The sequence below is a fragment of the Capsicum annuum genome, chromosome 11, assembly GCF_002878395.1.
Source record: "Capsicum annuum cultivar UCD-10X-F1 chromosome 11, UCD10Xv1.1, whole genome shotgun sequence".
In the NCBI taxonomy this organism is placed as follows: Eukaryota; Viridiplantae; Streptophyta; class Magnoliopsida; order Solanales; family Solanaceae; genus Capsicum; species Capsicum annuum.
In genome coordinates this window covers 25,027,073-25,042,659 of record NC_061121.1, presented here as the reverse complement: position 1 = coordinate 25,042,659, position 15,587 = coordinate 25,027,073, and the positions used below count along the sequence as shown (strand labels likewise).

The 15,587-nt window shown below is 33.3% G+C and overlaps 2 protein-coding genes across 2 annotated transcripts; one reads left to right on the top strand and one right to left on the bottom strand.

Moving 5' to 3' along the window:
- The first annotated feature begins 5,318 nt into the window (after nt 1-5,318).
- On the top strand, nt 5,319-9,623 carry LOC107847499 (F-box/kelch-repeat protein SKIP11). Its single transcript, XM_016691781.2, has 2 exons — nt 5,319-6,012; nt 7,603-9,623. The coding sequence occupies exon 2, from the start codon at nt 7,681-7,683 to the stop codon at nt 9,004-9,006; it is 1,326 nt and encodes a 441-aa protein (XP_016547267.1). The 5' UTR covers nt 5,319-6,012; nt 7,603-7,680; the 3' UTR covers nt 9,007-9,623.
- Nucleotides 9,624-11,577: 1,954 nt separating this feature from the next.
- LOC124888440 (uncharacterized mitochondrial protein AtMg00810-like) lies at nt 11,578-12,606 on the bottom strand (the record flags this gene model as incomplete). Its single annotated transcript, XM_047398677.1, has 1 exon — nt 11,578-12,606. A coding segment is annotated over one exon (1,029 nt), but the record flags the coding sequence as incomplete, so codon positions are not given.
- Nucleotides 12,607-15,587: the final 2,981 nt, after the last annotated feature.

Below are 15,587 nucleotides of genomic sequence, written 5' to 3'. Positions count from 1 at the left end.
AACGATATTTTAGAATTCTAAAATGACTATAACTATTTTATTTAGTTATTTACTACTAAGTGTAGTATGGTAAGTTACTAAAACACTCTTGATTTGCAAAAATGGACAAGTAAATTGAAACATTTATTTTTAATATAGGGGCAGGGCGGAGCTATAGCCAAACTTTCGGTGCTCCAAAACACATTAATTCGATGCATATTCGGTCTAATTATATAAAAATGTATAAAATTTGATATAAGATTTAGAAAAGCATCCAGAAAGCCAAGAAGATAGTTGAGTGCTTTAATTTTCAGGCGAAAACTTAAAACTTTGAACGTCATTGTCAATAAGTGTGTTTGTACCTTCTGTGCACCCACGATCCCTAAATCCTAGATCCGTCACAGTTAATAGGAATTAATTAAAAAAAAAACGGAGGGAGTATCAAATATTCATGAATATTTACTGAAGTATTATTTTTAAACTCATCATCACGAATGTACACAATAAAAACATGAAAATACAATTATATTCTATTTTCTCTCTAACTTTAAATAAAAAATCAGAATTACCTTCTAATACTTTGGAAATTCTTAACTAGTGTTACACTTTTAAAATGAGGGTACCGTCCATGTTGTTTAAAGTTTTGAAGAATGAAAGGAATAGGAGAAAAGTTAAAGACAATAAGGGGCAAAATTGGATTTTGAAAAGTTTATCTTTTAATTAATTATGGATTAATTTTTTTTAAAGTGTGGGGAACCGCCTAATAGTACAAAAATATGATCACATCAAAGGGGTCAATTATAATAATGTTGGATGACCTAAAATTCTATTGGAAAATTGGGCAACTTAGCAACCTTTTTCTGTAATTGACCTTCGTTTCATCAAAAAAATTGACCAAACAAAATCTTGGGGGTTTCTTTTCTCTTTTTATTTTTTGAAAAAAATTTAGTGGACATTCTAAGACCAAAAAAAAAAAAAGAAAAAATCAAAAGTTTGATTAGTCTTCATAATGACAATATAGACAACAAAGTTTGAAGCCGACATTATCTTAGTTTTTTTCAACACAAATATTTTAACGTGTATATATTAAACTACTTAATTGGACCAAAAAAAAAAGTATATATTAAATTATTAATCAACACTTGAAATGATTTAATTGGAGAATCTAAGTACAGTTTTAAAGCATGTGAAATTCTTTTATTTACATTAATTAATCCTATTAGGATTTATTTGTCTAGTTTGGTTTGTTTCTTTGACTTCACGAGTGGTAAAAAAAAGGCAATTTTTAAAAATTACTTTCACATGTAATTTTGTCAAGAAAAATTAACGACAAACAAACTTATATATAAAATATTTTATTTACATTAGGTACGTTATTATGTATTTTCACTCAATAAAAATAACAAACTCAGAAAATAATAGATACTATAAAATTGTTCAAATAATTGTAAAGGCAACTTTATAAATTGTTGAATACTCTACATCATTTTAACATGTAACTGGTTAAGTCAATTATTTTAACATGTAACTGGTTAAAGAAAATTAACTACGACAAAATTTATTACAAAAAAAACTTATTCCTATTAAATATGTTGCTATATATTTTCACTTCTCATTAACAATAACAACTTATGAAATGCAAGATGATTTATATAACTCAAGGAATTTTAAGTGCAACTTTATAAATCGTAGGATACTGTATAATATGTTTAGCATGTAAATGGTCAAGAAAAATTAACAACAAACAAAATTTATTACAAAAAATATTGTATTTGCATGAAATACGATACTATGTATTTCACTTTTCAATATAATGACGATTTATAAAATATCAGATACAAAGACAACTTTATAAATTGTCGCATGCTCTATATTACTTTAACATGTCATTGACCAAGAAAATTAGTAACAACCAAAATTTATCACATAAAATATTCTATTTGATTAAATACGTTATTATGTTTTTTCACTTCTTAGAAAATGACTTATTATGAGTTTCGATGATTCTTTTTCTTTGTGGTGAAATCAAAATTCAATTAGAGTTCTTATGATTTATTTGATTGGATGCTTAGAACTTGGGAATTTTCATTTTGTAGAAATTAAGAGACATTCGGAAAAAAAAAAAAAAACATTAAAGAAAAGATAATTCACGAAGATCATCAACTAACTATGAATTTTCAATGAGTATCATAATGTGTTTCAAGATTAATTTAGTTGAAAGATAAAGTGAATCTAAAATATGATGAATTTCTATCTATTAATAATTTGTATTTTACGTGCTTACATAACTAAAATCATTTTCTTTATATATTTTATGTTTGGTTTGATCTATTTGATGCTATATTCCCCTCTCTTTTTATACAAATAAAAAAAATTAATCAGTATTTTTTTTTTATAAATTATAACATAATTACACATCAATCTCAAATTTGACGATATCAATTAGGTGAATCGTCAATATCTAAAACAAATTATTTAAATTTTTTTCATATCATGATTCCGTATTTAGATTCTTTTTAAGTTACTTTATATACGCCACGTAAAGATTATATATTTATCTCTTTATATTATAATCAACATAATTAGTTTTATCTACTGAATTATTTACTAGCTTAATCGAACTAGCATGTGGTTAAATATGTTTTATTTGTACTAGTTTCTTCGCACAAGGTCATAAATAATCATTTAAAAAATAATTTAATATTATTATAATAAAATTTTGAGCAAACAATTATGCGTAAAAAAGGTATAATTTTTGGTGAATGATCAGTGTGAATTATTAAAGTTGTACTATAACTTTTCAGCTTAATTAAAATATAATTGAGATCCATAGCATGTTGTATGATCCCTTATAAACTCATATCAAGATTTTAGCTACTAGAATGCAAGAGGTAATATCTATTGTGATATGCAAACCCCAAGATGGATTTATATCTGAAAGAATTTGATGGCTCTAACTATTACTAGGAATCAGGTTCCTACGACACAGTATAATATTAAATATTGAATTTAGTATGAAATATCTCCTTACTCAAGAGAATAACGATCAAGACTTATGGTGTGTAGAATTTCAAACAACTTCATTGACGTTAAAGAACAATTCAAGATTGTAACTCAGTAATCCTAAAACTCCACTTAACTATCAATTTTATTGCAAAAGAGATTGTATATGTAGTGTGTTAAAACTAATTCTTAGGCTTAATAATGTAATAACCTTGTCTTTAGAATAGCTCATGAGTTTTCTTCAAATGATTTGATACATGTAGCAAGTAATGTATAACTATCAATTTGTAAAGTTGTACTTTGGTGATTAATAGAAAAATTAAGAGATACGACACAAGTAACCTTCAAATCATATTCGAAATTTTAAAGACATATCTAAACTTTACAAGGATTAATTACATACAAATTTTCAATAAGTGTCATGATTTCCTTTAAGATTACTTCAGTAGAAAGATAAAATGAACCTAAAATATGATTATTTTTTATTAGCTTGTATTTTATATGTTTACGATTAAAAACATAACCTTTTTTCTCTACTTTATGATTTGTGTGATTAATTTGATGCCTTATTCTCTTTTTTATTCTATAGAAAAAGTTTGAATCCACTTTTTTTTCCCTCTAAATTATAATCTAATTACGCGTCAATTTTTAATTTGACAATATCAATTAGATAAGTCGTGAATAAATTATTCAATATTTTTTTTATTTTTTTAGAGTTATTTTATATATATCACAATATGTATATATTTATCTTTCTATCTTATGATCAACATAATTAGTTTTATTTACTGAATTATTTATGAGTGGAAACTTTTGAACGATCATTTTGTTAAACAACTTTGTGATATTTTCATTTCATTAAAAGCTAGTAAAAGATGACTGGATTCAAAATATAAGAGAAATGTAAACTCGTTTATTCATGACTTACAACTTTTTTTTTTTCGAGTGCAAACACGTATCATCATTGTATTTTTTTTGATTGCCGGTCATCAATAACCTCTTCAACCTGCGAGATTTTCATTTTGTACTAAAGAACATAATAAATTGAAGTCGTAAAGAAAATATAAAACTATTTATTTACGTTTCACTTTCTTTTTTTGAGTGCAAACATATATTTTTATTTCTTTTTTTCGATCGTCAGTCGCCGATCACTTCTTCAACCCTCCCACACAAATTCCATGGTTTTTCGTTATCAACAAAACTCATAAAATCAAATAGAAAATGGATCATAAATATTTGAAAAAATATATTTCAAAAAGACAATCAATTAAATACGAATTTCCAGCAAGTTATGTTGGATGTATATCAAGATTGATTCAGCTGAAAAATAAAATGAACCTACATTATGATGATTTTCTCTTAATTAACTTGTATTTTTACACATGTTTACGTAAAAAATTACCTTCTTTATTTTACGTTTAGTCTGATTCATTTAATGCTTTATTCGCTTTTTATTTATAGAAAAAAATTAAAATTTATCAATATTTCTAGATTATGATGCAATTACACATCAATCTCAAGTTTAACATATGATATGAGTTAAATAAACGATTACTATCTAAGTCAATCTATTTAAATTTATTCATTTCATTAATTAGTAAATTGGATTCCTTTTAAGTTATTTTACATATATCATGTAAAGAGTATAAACATGTGTACTATTTCGCTAATCTAACAATCCAACTTGGCTAGTTTTATCTACTGAATTATTATACATACATCACGTAAAAAGTATAAATTTTTCTCTATTAATCAACATAATTAATTATATATACTGAATTATCTATGGACATAAACATTCGAATTTTGCTTATATATACAAGTTAATCATAGTTAATTCATGTCATTATTTAGTAATTTAGATTCGTTTTAAGTTATTTAGATTTGAATTATCAATGGTCTTCGTTAAACTACGTACCATATATAGATAAACATATTTTGATTATATATTTCTTTTCATAACCGTAAAATAATTAGGTCATATTATAAAATAATTAAGTCATATCATTATTTTGTAATTTAGATCATTTTCAAATTATTTTACATATGTCACGTAAAAAATATTTTCTCTCTATTCTGTGATCAAACATAATCAATTTTATACACCAAATTATCTATGGGCATATACACTTAAAACTACCATCTAGTTAAACCTACTTTATTTATACATCACCACCACAAATCCAACTTAACCAAAAATAATAAGTAGTAATTACTACTTTTGTTTCTTCGCTTCACATTTTTTTTTATGTTTTTTGCATTTATATTTTTATTATTTTTTAAATTAAGAAGTAGAAGTGAAGAAGAGAACCTCAACTAAGCTGTAAAAATGGGACCCACAATCTTCCTCATCCACGCTTATCCTTCCTTTCTTCCCACCTTTCTCTTTGTCTTTCTCTTTCTCTCTTGTATTTTTCTCTAAAAAATTAATTAATAATAATAAAAGAATAAAAAAAATTCATATACACATACAACAATTATACACATATATCCAGCTGTTTGTTTGTTTATTTATTTATTTTATTAATTTATTTGCTTACTATATTTTTTTGTTTTTTTGTAATTCTAGAAAATCTATTTAAGTAGTTGAAAATAAAATAGTTTTGGTAATAAGAGAGAGAGAAATGAGAACAACAAGTACATAGTAGTGAGATAAAGGTATTGTGTTATGCCCAAAACCTTTGATTTTCAGAGAGAATCCAAAGGCTTTTTCTTAGTTGAACACCCCACCCCCCCACTCAAACCACCCCACCCTGTACCTTGTTCTTCTTCTTGCCCATTTTTTTTTTTTTTTTCAAAAAAACAAAAACAAGTAACTGCCCTTATACTAAGTACAAACAGAAAAACAGAAAGAACAAGAGAAAAGAAAAAAAAAACAAGGGACTATATAGATAGATAGGAAAACTAAAGAAAGCCATAGTGGTATAGAGTTTTGGAATTTTTTCTCTCTATATATAGAAGGGAAAATAGTTCTTTTATAAGTTCCATTTCAATCAAAGCTCCTATCTTCTTTCACCTCTTATCCAATTTGTAAGTCTTCTTTTGCTATTAGTTGTAGTGTCTTTTTTTTTTTTTTTTTTTGTTAATTGTTTGAAGTGTTTTTAGAAGTTTGGTAACAATGTAAGATTGAAGTTTTGGTTCTTGATTGATTGATGTTTGGTGAATTTGAGCTAAAGGGTGTTGTTTGATCTGAATTTTGGAGATCTGGGGTTTGTAAAGTTTGAATCTTTATTGATTCTTGCATGTTTAATTGATTTAAAGTTTTGATTTTGAGGGTGTTTTTTTTGAGTTGTTGATTTTGGGGTTGTAAAGTTTTAGTCTGTAATGATTCTTGCATGTTTATTTGATTTAAAGTTTTGATTTTTAGGGTGTTTTTATTAGTTCTTGATTTTGAGGTTGTAAAGTTTGAATTTTTAATGATTCTTGCATGTTAATTTGATATAAAGTTTTGATTTTTAGGATGTTTTTATGAGTTTTTTGGTTAATGGGAGTTTTTGTCATTTGATTGTCTTTCAAGGATCTGGGGGATTGAATGTTGAATCTTTTGTTAAGGAGTTCAATTGATCTGGATTCTTGATTTTTTTTTAAAAAAAATAAATTGATTCAATGTGAGTTCATAGATGTTTGGTGTTTTTCTTTTTGGCTTGAATCAATGAGGGTTCATAGATATTTAGTGGTTTTTCTTGCTTGAATCATGTTTTTCTTTTTTGCTTGAATCAATGAGGGTTTATAGATTTTTGGTGTTTTTTTTTTGCTTAAATCAATCAGGATTCATAGATGTTTGTTAGTTTCCTTTTGCTTGAATCAATGAGGGTTTATAGATTTTTGGTGGTTTTTTCTTTTGCTTGAATCAATGAGGGTTCATAAATGTTTGTTAGTTTCCTTTTGCTTGAATCATTGGGGGTTCATAGATGTTTGTTAGTTTTCTTTTTTGCTTGAATCATTGGGGGTTCGTAGATGTTTGAGGTTTTTATTCTTTTATTTACTTAAAAATCCCTTCATTTGTGTTTATCAGAATTGTCTTTATCTGTAAAAAGGCATTGAGTGTTACTGGGATTTTGCTTTAATTAACGATCAAAACTGATGTTGAATGATATACTGCTAGAGAAAAAAATTCTGTTTCTGTGTTTTGGTGATTGAGAATTTCTTTATCTGTGGTTTCTTGATTTAACCTGAATGTATGAGTTTTGATGATTCTTTCTCTTTTTGGTTTTCTTGGTGTAGCATGAATGTATGAGTTTTAATGACTTTTTCTCTTTGTGGTTTTATCGATTTAGCATGAATGCACTGATTCTTTCTCCTTGTGGTTTTCCCGATTTTAGCATGAATGTATGAGTTTTGATGATTCTTTTTCCTTGTGGTTTTCTTGATTTAGCATGAATGTATGAGTTTTGATCGTTCTTTCTCCTGGTGGTTTTCCTGATTTAGCATGAATGTATGAGTTTTAATGACTTTTTCTCTTTGTGGTTTTCTCGATTTAGCATGAATGTGATGATTCTTTCTCCTTGTGGTTTTCTTGATTTAGCATGAATGTATGGATTTTGATGATCCTTTCTCATTGTGGGAGGAGTTTTTCTTTAGTCCTTACTAATTTTGTTCAATGTATATTGGTCTTGTCAGGAAGAGCACAGGGTTTAGGATCCAGATCAGAGGAAGGCGGTGGAACTGGTGTTTATTTTAGGGTTGAATCTGGAAGACATGTTAGAAGAACGGTCCTGTGTGGTTACAAGGGATTGTCGGACAGAAAGTAACTGGACGGCTTGCATGAGTTATCGACTTGATAGGATTGAAGTCCAGAATGGCAAAAGGCCATTGGAAGATGACCAGGAGGGCGAAAATGTGAAATGCAAGTTGCAAAAGCAGTCCGATGGTTCCAACCTAGTAGGAGTGACTCTATCCTTGGGGAGTTCTTCAGCCTCCCCTGATGAGCATGCTGACAATCAGGATCATGCTGGGGATAATACTGATAGGAGCACGCTTTTTCCTGCCATTGACCGTGACAATTCCATCAATTCTCTCATTCATTGCTCTAGGTCAGATTATGGCGCCATAGCATCTTTGAACCGTAACTTCCGCTCATTAATTAGGAGCGGTGAACTTTATACAGCGCGGCGACGAATTGGTGTGGTGGAGCATTGGGTGTATTTCTCCTGCCAGCTGCTTGAGTGGGAAGCCTTTGACCCTGCTAGGCTACGCTGGATGCATCTGCCGAGAATGACTCCCAATGAATGTTTCGTGTTCTCTGACAAGGAATCACTGGCAGTTGGTACGGAGCTTCTTGTGTTCGGAAAGGAGGTGTTGGCCCATGTCATTTATCGCTACAGCTTACTGACAAATACATGGTCAACGGGGATGCAGATGAATGCGCCACGATGTTTGTTTGGTTCAGCAAGCCTTGGGGAAATCGCCATTTTAGCTGGCGGTTGTGACTCACAAGGTAAAATCCTTAGCTCCGCTGAACTTTACAATTCGGAGACGGGCACGTGGAAGACTTTGCGAAGCATGAATAAGCCACGTAAGATGTGTTCTGGCGTATTCATGGATGGAAAGTTCTACGTGATAGGAGGCATTGGAGGAGCCGACTCTAAGCTGTTGACATGTGCCGAAGAGTATGATCTGGCAACGGGAACGTGGACTGAAATCCCGAACATGTCTCCTGTGCGTCCTAACCTTAGGAATGACATGCCTGCTACATCGGAAGCGCCTCCATTAGTAGCAGTTGTAAATAATCAATTGTACGCTGCTGACTATGCTGAAATGGCTGTTAGGAAGTATGAAAAGCATAGCAAAACATGGGTTACCATTGGTGGACTGCCTGAAAGAGTAGCTTCCATGAATGGCTGGGGTTTGGCTTTTCGGGCATGTGGTGATAGGCTAATTGTAGTTGGAGGGCCTAGGGTTATGGGTCAAGGATTTATTGAGGTGAATTCGTGGGTACCGAGTGAAGGACCTCCAGAATGGAACTTGCTCGGCCAAAAGCAATCTGGTAGCTTTGTGTATAACTGTGCCGTCATGGGATGCTGAAGAGATGGAACTTGGCAGGTCCATGTGTTGTACTTTAGAGGTGGTGGTTGTCGATTGATACATAATTGGTTTGTGGGGCAACAGGTTTCTTGCTAATGGGTAATTTATCCCAACTTTTTTTCTCTTATCAGAATCTTTTCTTTTTCAACCTTTTCAGAGTGGGGAAGCACAAACTGGGCTCAAGATTCAACAACATAGTTTTCTGTGGATGGTCTTGAGTACAATTTTCTTTTCCATTTCAACTTCCATCCAATGTTCCATTCCATTGAATTGTCTATCCCATTTTCGGTAACATGATATTCCAAAGGTGTCCGTCAAATAGCTAAAGGTAGGTGAAATAACAATGAGGAAGCATTACAGTTAATAGATTTTCATTAGTGTTTAAAGCTTCTCTAGGAAAGTCATAGAAGTACTTAGTCTTTTTTTCAGGTTTTGTGATCTTTATTTTCTTGACTTGGTCGAGGAGAGAAATAAGGGTCTGCAAGGTTGTTGTTTGTTGGAATCATGGCTTGTGTATCAGTACATTTGTTCTTGCAATTGATGGTCCACAGGTTTAGGTTACTTTCAGGACAATTGGTAGCTTTGGAAATGAAGTACTTTGTTCCAACTTTCATCTACGTACATGTTATTTTAGGTATTCTTTCCTTTATTAGTGCAGATCTTATTGAGGGAATGATCAATTATTTTGCTTGCTTATCTGTTTTTATTTGTGAAAACTGAAGAAAATGGTGTAGGCATCAAACATCATACGATGTTTGAACATTATGCCATTTGCAGTCGTGTTGAGCAAGAGCATTAGACGCAAATGGATAGTAAACCAGCTTTTGTGAGTTGTAAAGTTTATGAGATCGTAACCTTAGTGGATGTATGGTATTCATGAGGTTTACCCGCTTGTTGTCTAGATTCATTCTCTTTCATGTTTCCTAATTATGCTCCCTTGTCCTTTTCGGTTTTTCCTTTTAGTCGTTATCTGAATTTGTGTTAGAATGCTGTCGGTAGGTAAATACAATGGGATGCAGTGTATTTATTACGCAATTGCATCCGTACAATCATATTACCATTTCTTACACAATTTCCCTCTTTCGGCAGTAACAGTCACTGTTTTCCTTATACCGTAGAGAGATGATTCATACCTTCTGCTTCCCCATAACACATCTGTTACCTGTAAGGTTTCACTGGTATAAGTGATATGATAGTGCTTTATCATTGGGTCAATAAGGCTTATCCCTTTTTTTTTTGTGCTAATCCTAGGGCGGGAAGAAGATAATAAAACGCAACGTCTCTTGCTTTCCCAACGTTTTGTTTCTAAAGATTGCCCTCTCTCGGCTGGATCTTGGTCCAGCCTACCAGTAACCGAACCTATACAGAGGGTCAGCCTTGTCTTAGCTTCTTTCTTTTTGGATTTGATGCATCTGTTTGAGAAATTATGATAGGACGTTCCACGAGTCTTGATTATGTATATATCGATGTCAAGTAGTGTCTATGTTGATGTATCTGAATCCTGCACCACCACCACCACCACAACCAACACATCCAGTGAATCCCATAAGTGGAATCTGGGGTGGCTGGTGTCTACACAGACCTTACCTCTACCTTGTGAAGGTAATGAGCTTGTTTCTGATGGACTGAACCTCTACCTGAATCCTGCAACACTCAATAAACGATGTGTGCTTGATCATTCTTCTGTCACTGAACACCCTTTTCATACTTCTCTTCTAGCACCGATAGGGAGGTTGATTCTGTGTCAAATTAAGTTTAGTACTCATTGGGATGTGTTTGTGAGTTGAGACTTGTTTCGGGTCCTCTTTCTGATGAATATGTGTATAATCTGGGAAACTATGTGGTTTTCAATATTTAGTTTCGTGATCCAGAATATGTTGTAAAGTAAAGCACATGCAAGAAAGATGTTACTTCACGTAACATGTATAAAGTGTATTAGTACTGCTGCGAGTGATAATAATACTGAGATGACGCTTCAGAAACTTTTTGGTCATTCAGTGAGTATGTCACATTTAGTTGGTAACGAACAGATTATATATCATTACAGATGTTGATTGTGTAAAATCTTTTACTGTAATCCTGTACAGATTCATGGTGATGTTACAATTCCCAGCAGTCCGTTATTTATTTTGGTGGTATCCGGTCCCCAATTTGTGGGATTGTATTAGGCATGTTGTGGGTAAATCGCTCCCTATCAAAGATGATTCTACACTCGATTCTTCGATTTTGAGATGTCTGTGTTAATAGAACTTTATTGAAAGGAAGAAAGGCTAAGGTTTACAATATAATCTGAAAAGCCCTAAGACTAACTAAACAAAAGTAGGCTATATATACATAGCCAATAACCTAAAGGTCCATCAACTAAAGGCCCAATAACATATGGGCTAACATCCCCCCTCAAACTCACAATGCAACAGCAATAAGCATTGAGAGTTTGTCACACAAAAAACGAAATCGAGACGCCGACTGAGCCTTCGTAAAAAGGTCAGCAATCTGCAAAGACGATGGAACAAAAGGAAGCGATATGGTCCCGAGCTGTAAATGATGACGGGTGAAGTGACAATCAATCTCAATGTGCTTCGTACGCTCATGGAAGACAGAATTCTTTGCAATTTGTACCGCACTTTTGTTATCACAATGCAGGGGAGTAGGCATAGAAATGTGAACCCCCATATCTGCAAGAAGCCATCGTAACCAAATAATCTCACATGTAGTCACAGCCATAGCACGATACTCAGCCTCCGTGGAAGATCTAGAGACAACATCTTGTTTCTTGCTCTTCCACGAGATTAAAGAGTCTCCAAGAAACACACAAAAACCAGTGGTGGATTTACGATCATTGCGATCTCCATCCCAATCAGCATCACTATAGGCTCGCAACTCGAGAGATGACGTCGAGGGAAACAAGAGATTCTGAAACTGAGTGCCACGAAGATACCTTAGAATACGAAGTACAGCTCCCCAGTGCACAGAAGTAGGAGCAGTAACAAACTGGCTAACAACATGAACTGCATGTGCTATATCTGGACGAGTAACCGTAAGATAAACCAAACTACCCACAATAGTCCGATAAAGACTCGGATCTGATAATGGAACACCATCACTAGGAGAGTAACGTGCATTGGTTTCAAGGGGAGTATCTACAGTCCTGTTGTCAGAAAGACGCGCCCGTGTAAACAAGTCAGATATATACTTAGTCTGAGAAAGAAGATACCCTTTCTTAGACTGAGCCACCTCAATACCCAGAAAATAACGCAGCAAGCCCAAGTCCTTCATTGCAAATCGATGAGCCAAATCATACTTCAATAACTCAATACCACTATGATCATCACCAGTAATAATCATATCATCTACATATAAGGACAATAGAATTCGCCCTGCACTTGTACATCTAACAAACAATGCTGAATCATGGTTACTCGGGACAAATCCAAGGGAAGTAATAACAGTGGAGAATTTCTCAAACCAAGCACGAGGGGCTTGTTTGAGACCATATAAAGCTTTTCGAAGCCGACAAACTTCACCTGGCTGGTGGTCAATACCTGGGGGAGGAGTCATATAAACTTCCGCGTGGAGATCACCATTCAGAAAAGCATTCTTGACATCCATCTGAAATATCTTCCACTGTCGAACGGATGCAACAGCAATCATAGTGCGAACAGTCGTCATCTTTGCTACGGGGGAAAAAGTCTCCTCATAATCCATACCATATTGTTGTGAATACCCTTTTGCCACAAGTCTTGCCTTGTATCGCTCAACAGACCCATCAGATTTTGTTTTTATCTTATACACCCATCGACAACCAATCGCATGCTTACCAGGTGGGAGAGTAACCAAATCCCATGTATGTGTATGATGAAGAGCAGCAAGTTCCTCGGCCATAGCATTCTGCCAAAGAGGATCAGACACAGCCTCTCTATACGACTCAGGTTCAGACAAATGATGTATGTTTGCAATAAAGGAAGCAAATGAGGCTGAATATGTAGAATAGTAAAAATCTGGCAGTTTGGTGGACTTACAAGGTCGAGTAGACCTCCTCAGAGGTGGTGGGTCTCCAGTCTCAACAGTCGAAGGAGCAGACTCAGGCACAGGCGAGGCTGAAGCACTATCAGGTGGCACACCAGATGGCATGGATGAATCCGGAACTGGAACCTCTATGTCAATCCCAAAGGGATCAATAAGCCGAATATCTGACTTTGTCACATCATGGGTTTTAGCTGGAATGGAATAAAAAGGAATATGTTCCAAAAAAGTGACATGTCGTGAAACATATAATTTCTGACTTACAGGATCATAGCAACGATAGCCTTTTTGTCCAATACCATACCCCAAAAACACACATATAGCTGATTTTGACCCTAACTTATTTCGTTCAACATGAGGACGAAGAACAAAGCAAGTACATCCAAAAACTCGTAATGCAGAATAATTCGGCGGGTGACCATATAGTTTCTCAAACGGAGACATCCCTGAAGTCAATGCAGTAGGAATACGATTAATCACATATACAGCAGTTAGAACTGCTTCTCCCCAAAAAATACTAGGAACCTCTGCAGACAAAAGTAAAGAGCGTGCTGTCTCAACAATATGACGATGTTTTCTTTCTGCCAGACCGTTCTGCTCAGGAGTGTCGGTACAAGATGACTGGTGTATGGTACCATCAGAGGCAAGTAACTGAGTGAAGTCATTAGAGGTATATTCACCCCCTAAGTCACACCTGAAACACTTTATCACAGCTGAATGTTGTGTTTTAACAAGGGCTCTAAAGTTGTTGTAAATGCCAAAGAAATCAGATCTGTGTTTCATAAGATACACCCAGGTATAACGAGTATAGTCATCTATAAACGAAACATAATAGGTCGATCCACCCTTAGTGGATACTGGCGCTGGTCCCCATACATCAGAATGAATAACACAAACAATTCAAAAAACAAAAAGATGCAAAACCCTAGGTTGAACAATTCCGAACGAACAACAATGGCAGCAAGCAAAAGAACGAAAGACGAACAATACCAGACAGCAAACGAAGACAGCAACAAATCAATCCAACCAAAAACCCAACGAAAACAGCAAACGAATACAGCAGCACCTCAAAAAAAATCCGCGCAGTAGGTGCCTGCTACAAAATCTTCAACCAACAAATCAAAGGACATGGATCGAACCTGGCTTTGATACCATGTTAATAGAACTTTATTGAAAGGAAGAAAGGCTAAGGTTTACAATATAATCTGAAAAGCCCTAAGACTAACTAAACAAAAGTAGGCTATATATACATAGCCAATAACCTAAAGGTCCATCAACTAAAGGCCCAATAACATATGGGCTAACAGTCTGGTTAAGAAGGGGTGAGTACTTATCGCACCATAATTATGTTAAAAGAGGGATATCACTCCTCTGCTTTAATTCCAACCATTTATATTACTTGCATCTTTTATTTTTATTTTTATTTTTTCGATATTCACAGTCCTCATTAATTCAATTCCATGTGTAAAATCCAATAAACCGTTATTCCGTATATCATTTTCATGCAACTTTTTATAATAAACTTTGTTTTCACAACAGATTCTGAATTCCAAAACTTTTTTTAACTTACAATATTTATTGAAAAATTAGTTTTATGCCATATCAAGATTATCATGTCTCCTTCACATGTTCTGGATTACAAAATGTAGTGTCGAGATTATCATTTGTTCTTCTAATCAACCTGAACAATATATATGGATTTATTTCACCGCTTTTTTCATTACTAATGAAATATGCTTCATTATTTTACTAAAAACGGAGAGCACTCTAATACCATTAATGTCCAATTACTTTTATAGTAATTGCTGGATTTACTAATACCTCCTTCATTGATCATGATATAACATTTAAACATAGGAATGATACTAAGAAGCATGTTGTGAGTACAAAACAAAGTGTTAGTACTTAATTACAAGGTGGAAAAATGAAATATATTCTTTAAATTCAATAACAAAGAAAAACATCGCTATGTCTCTGTTTTTGACAAATAACATTAAACAAAGAGTAGAGTCATTTCTAAAGATCATTGAGGCAACATGTTTGCTCAAATAATAGCGTAATCAATAAATAAAAATGTGCACAATAAAATCCAAAAGTATGTTAGCTTGTCCGTAATAAAATAGAAATGTGCATGGAAACTAAATATAATTATATGTAATTTAATTGTTCGTGTTTATAAAATGAGAAAATACATTGAATCACCCCTAACTTGCAACCAAAACTTACTTTAGATCCTTAATTAGTCAAACAATTATATACCCCCTTAATAACTTTAAAGTGAATTTTTTACCACCCAAAAAAATTATACCACTCTCACTACGGAAAGTGAAGTACACACGCCCCACGTTATTGTCAAATCAGTGCCACATCAGTGCCATGTCATTGCCACGTAAAAATATATTTGTGTAGTATGTATTTGTGTAGTATTCCGTGTCTCGAGTCGGGGGTCTATCGGAAACAACCTTTCTAATTCTCTAGAGATAGAGGTATAGACTGCGTACATCTTACCCTCCCCAGACCTCACTATATGGGAATACACTGGGTTTGTTGTTGTTGTA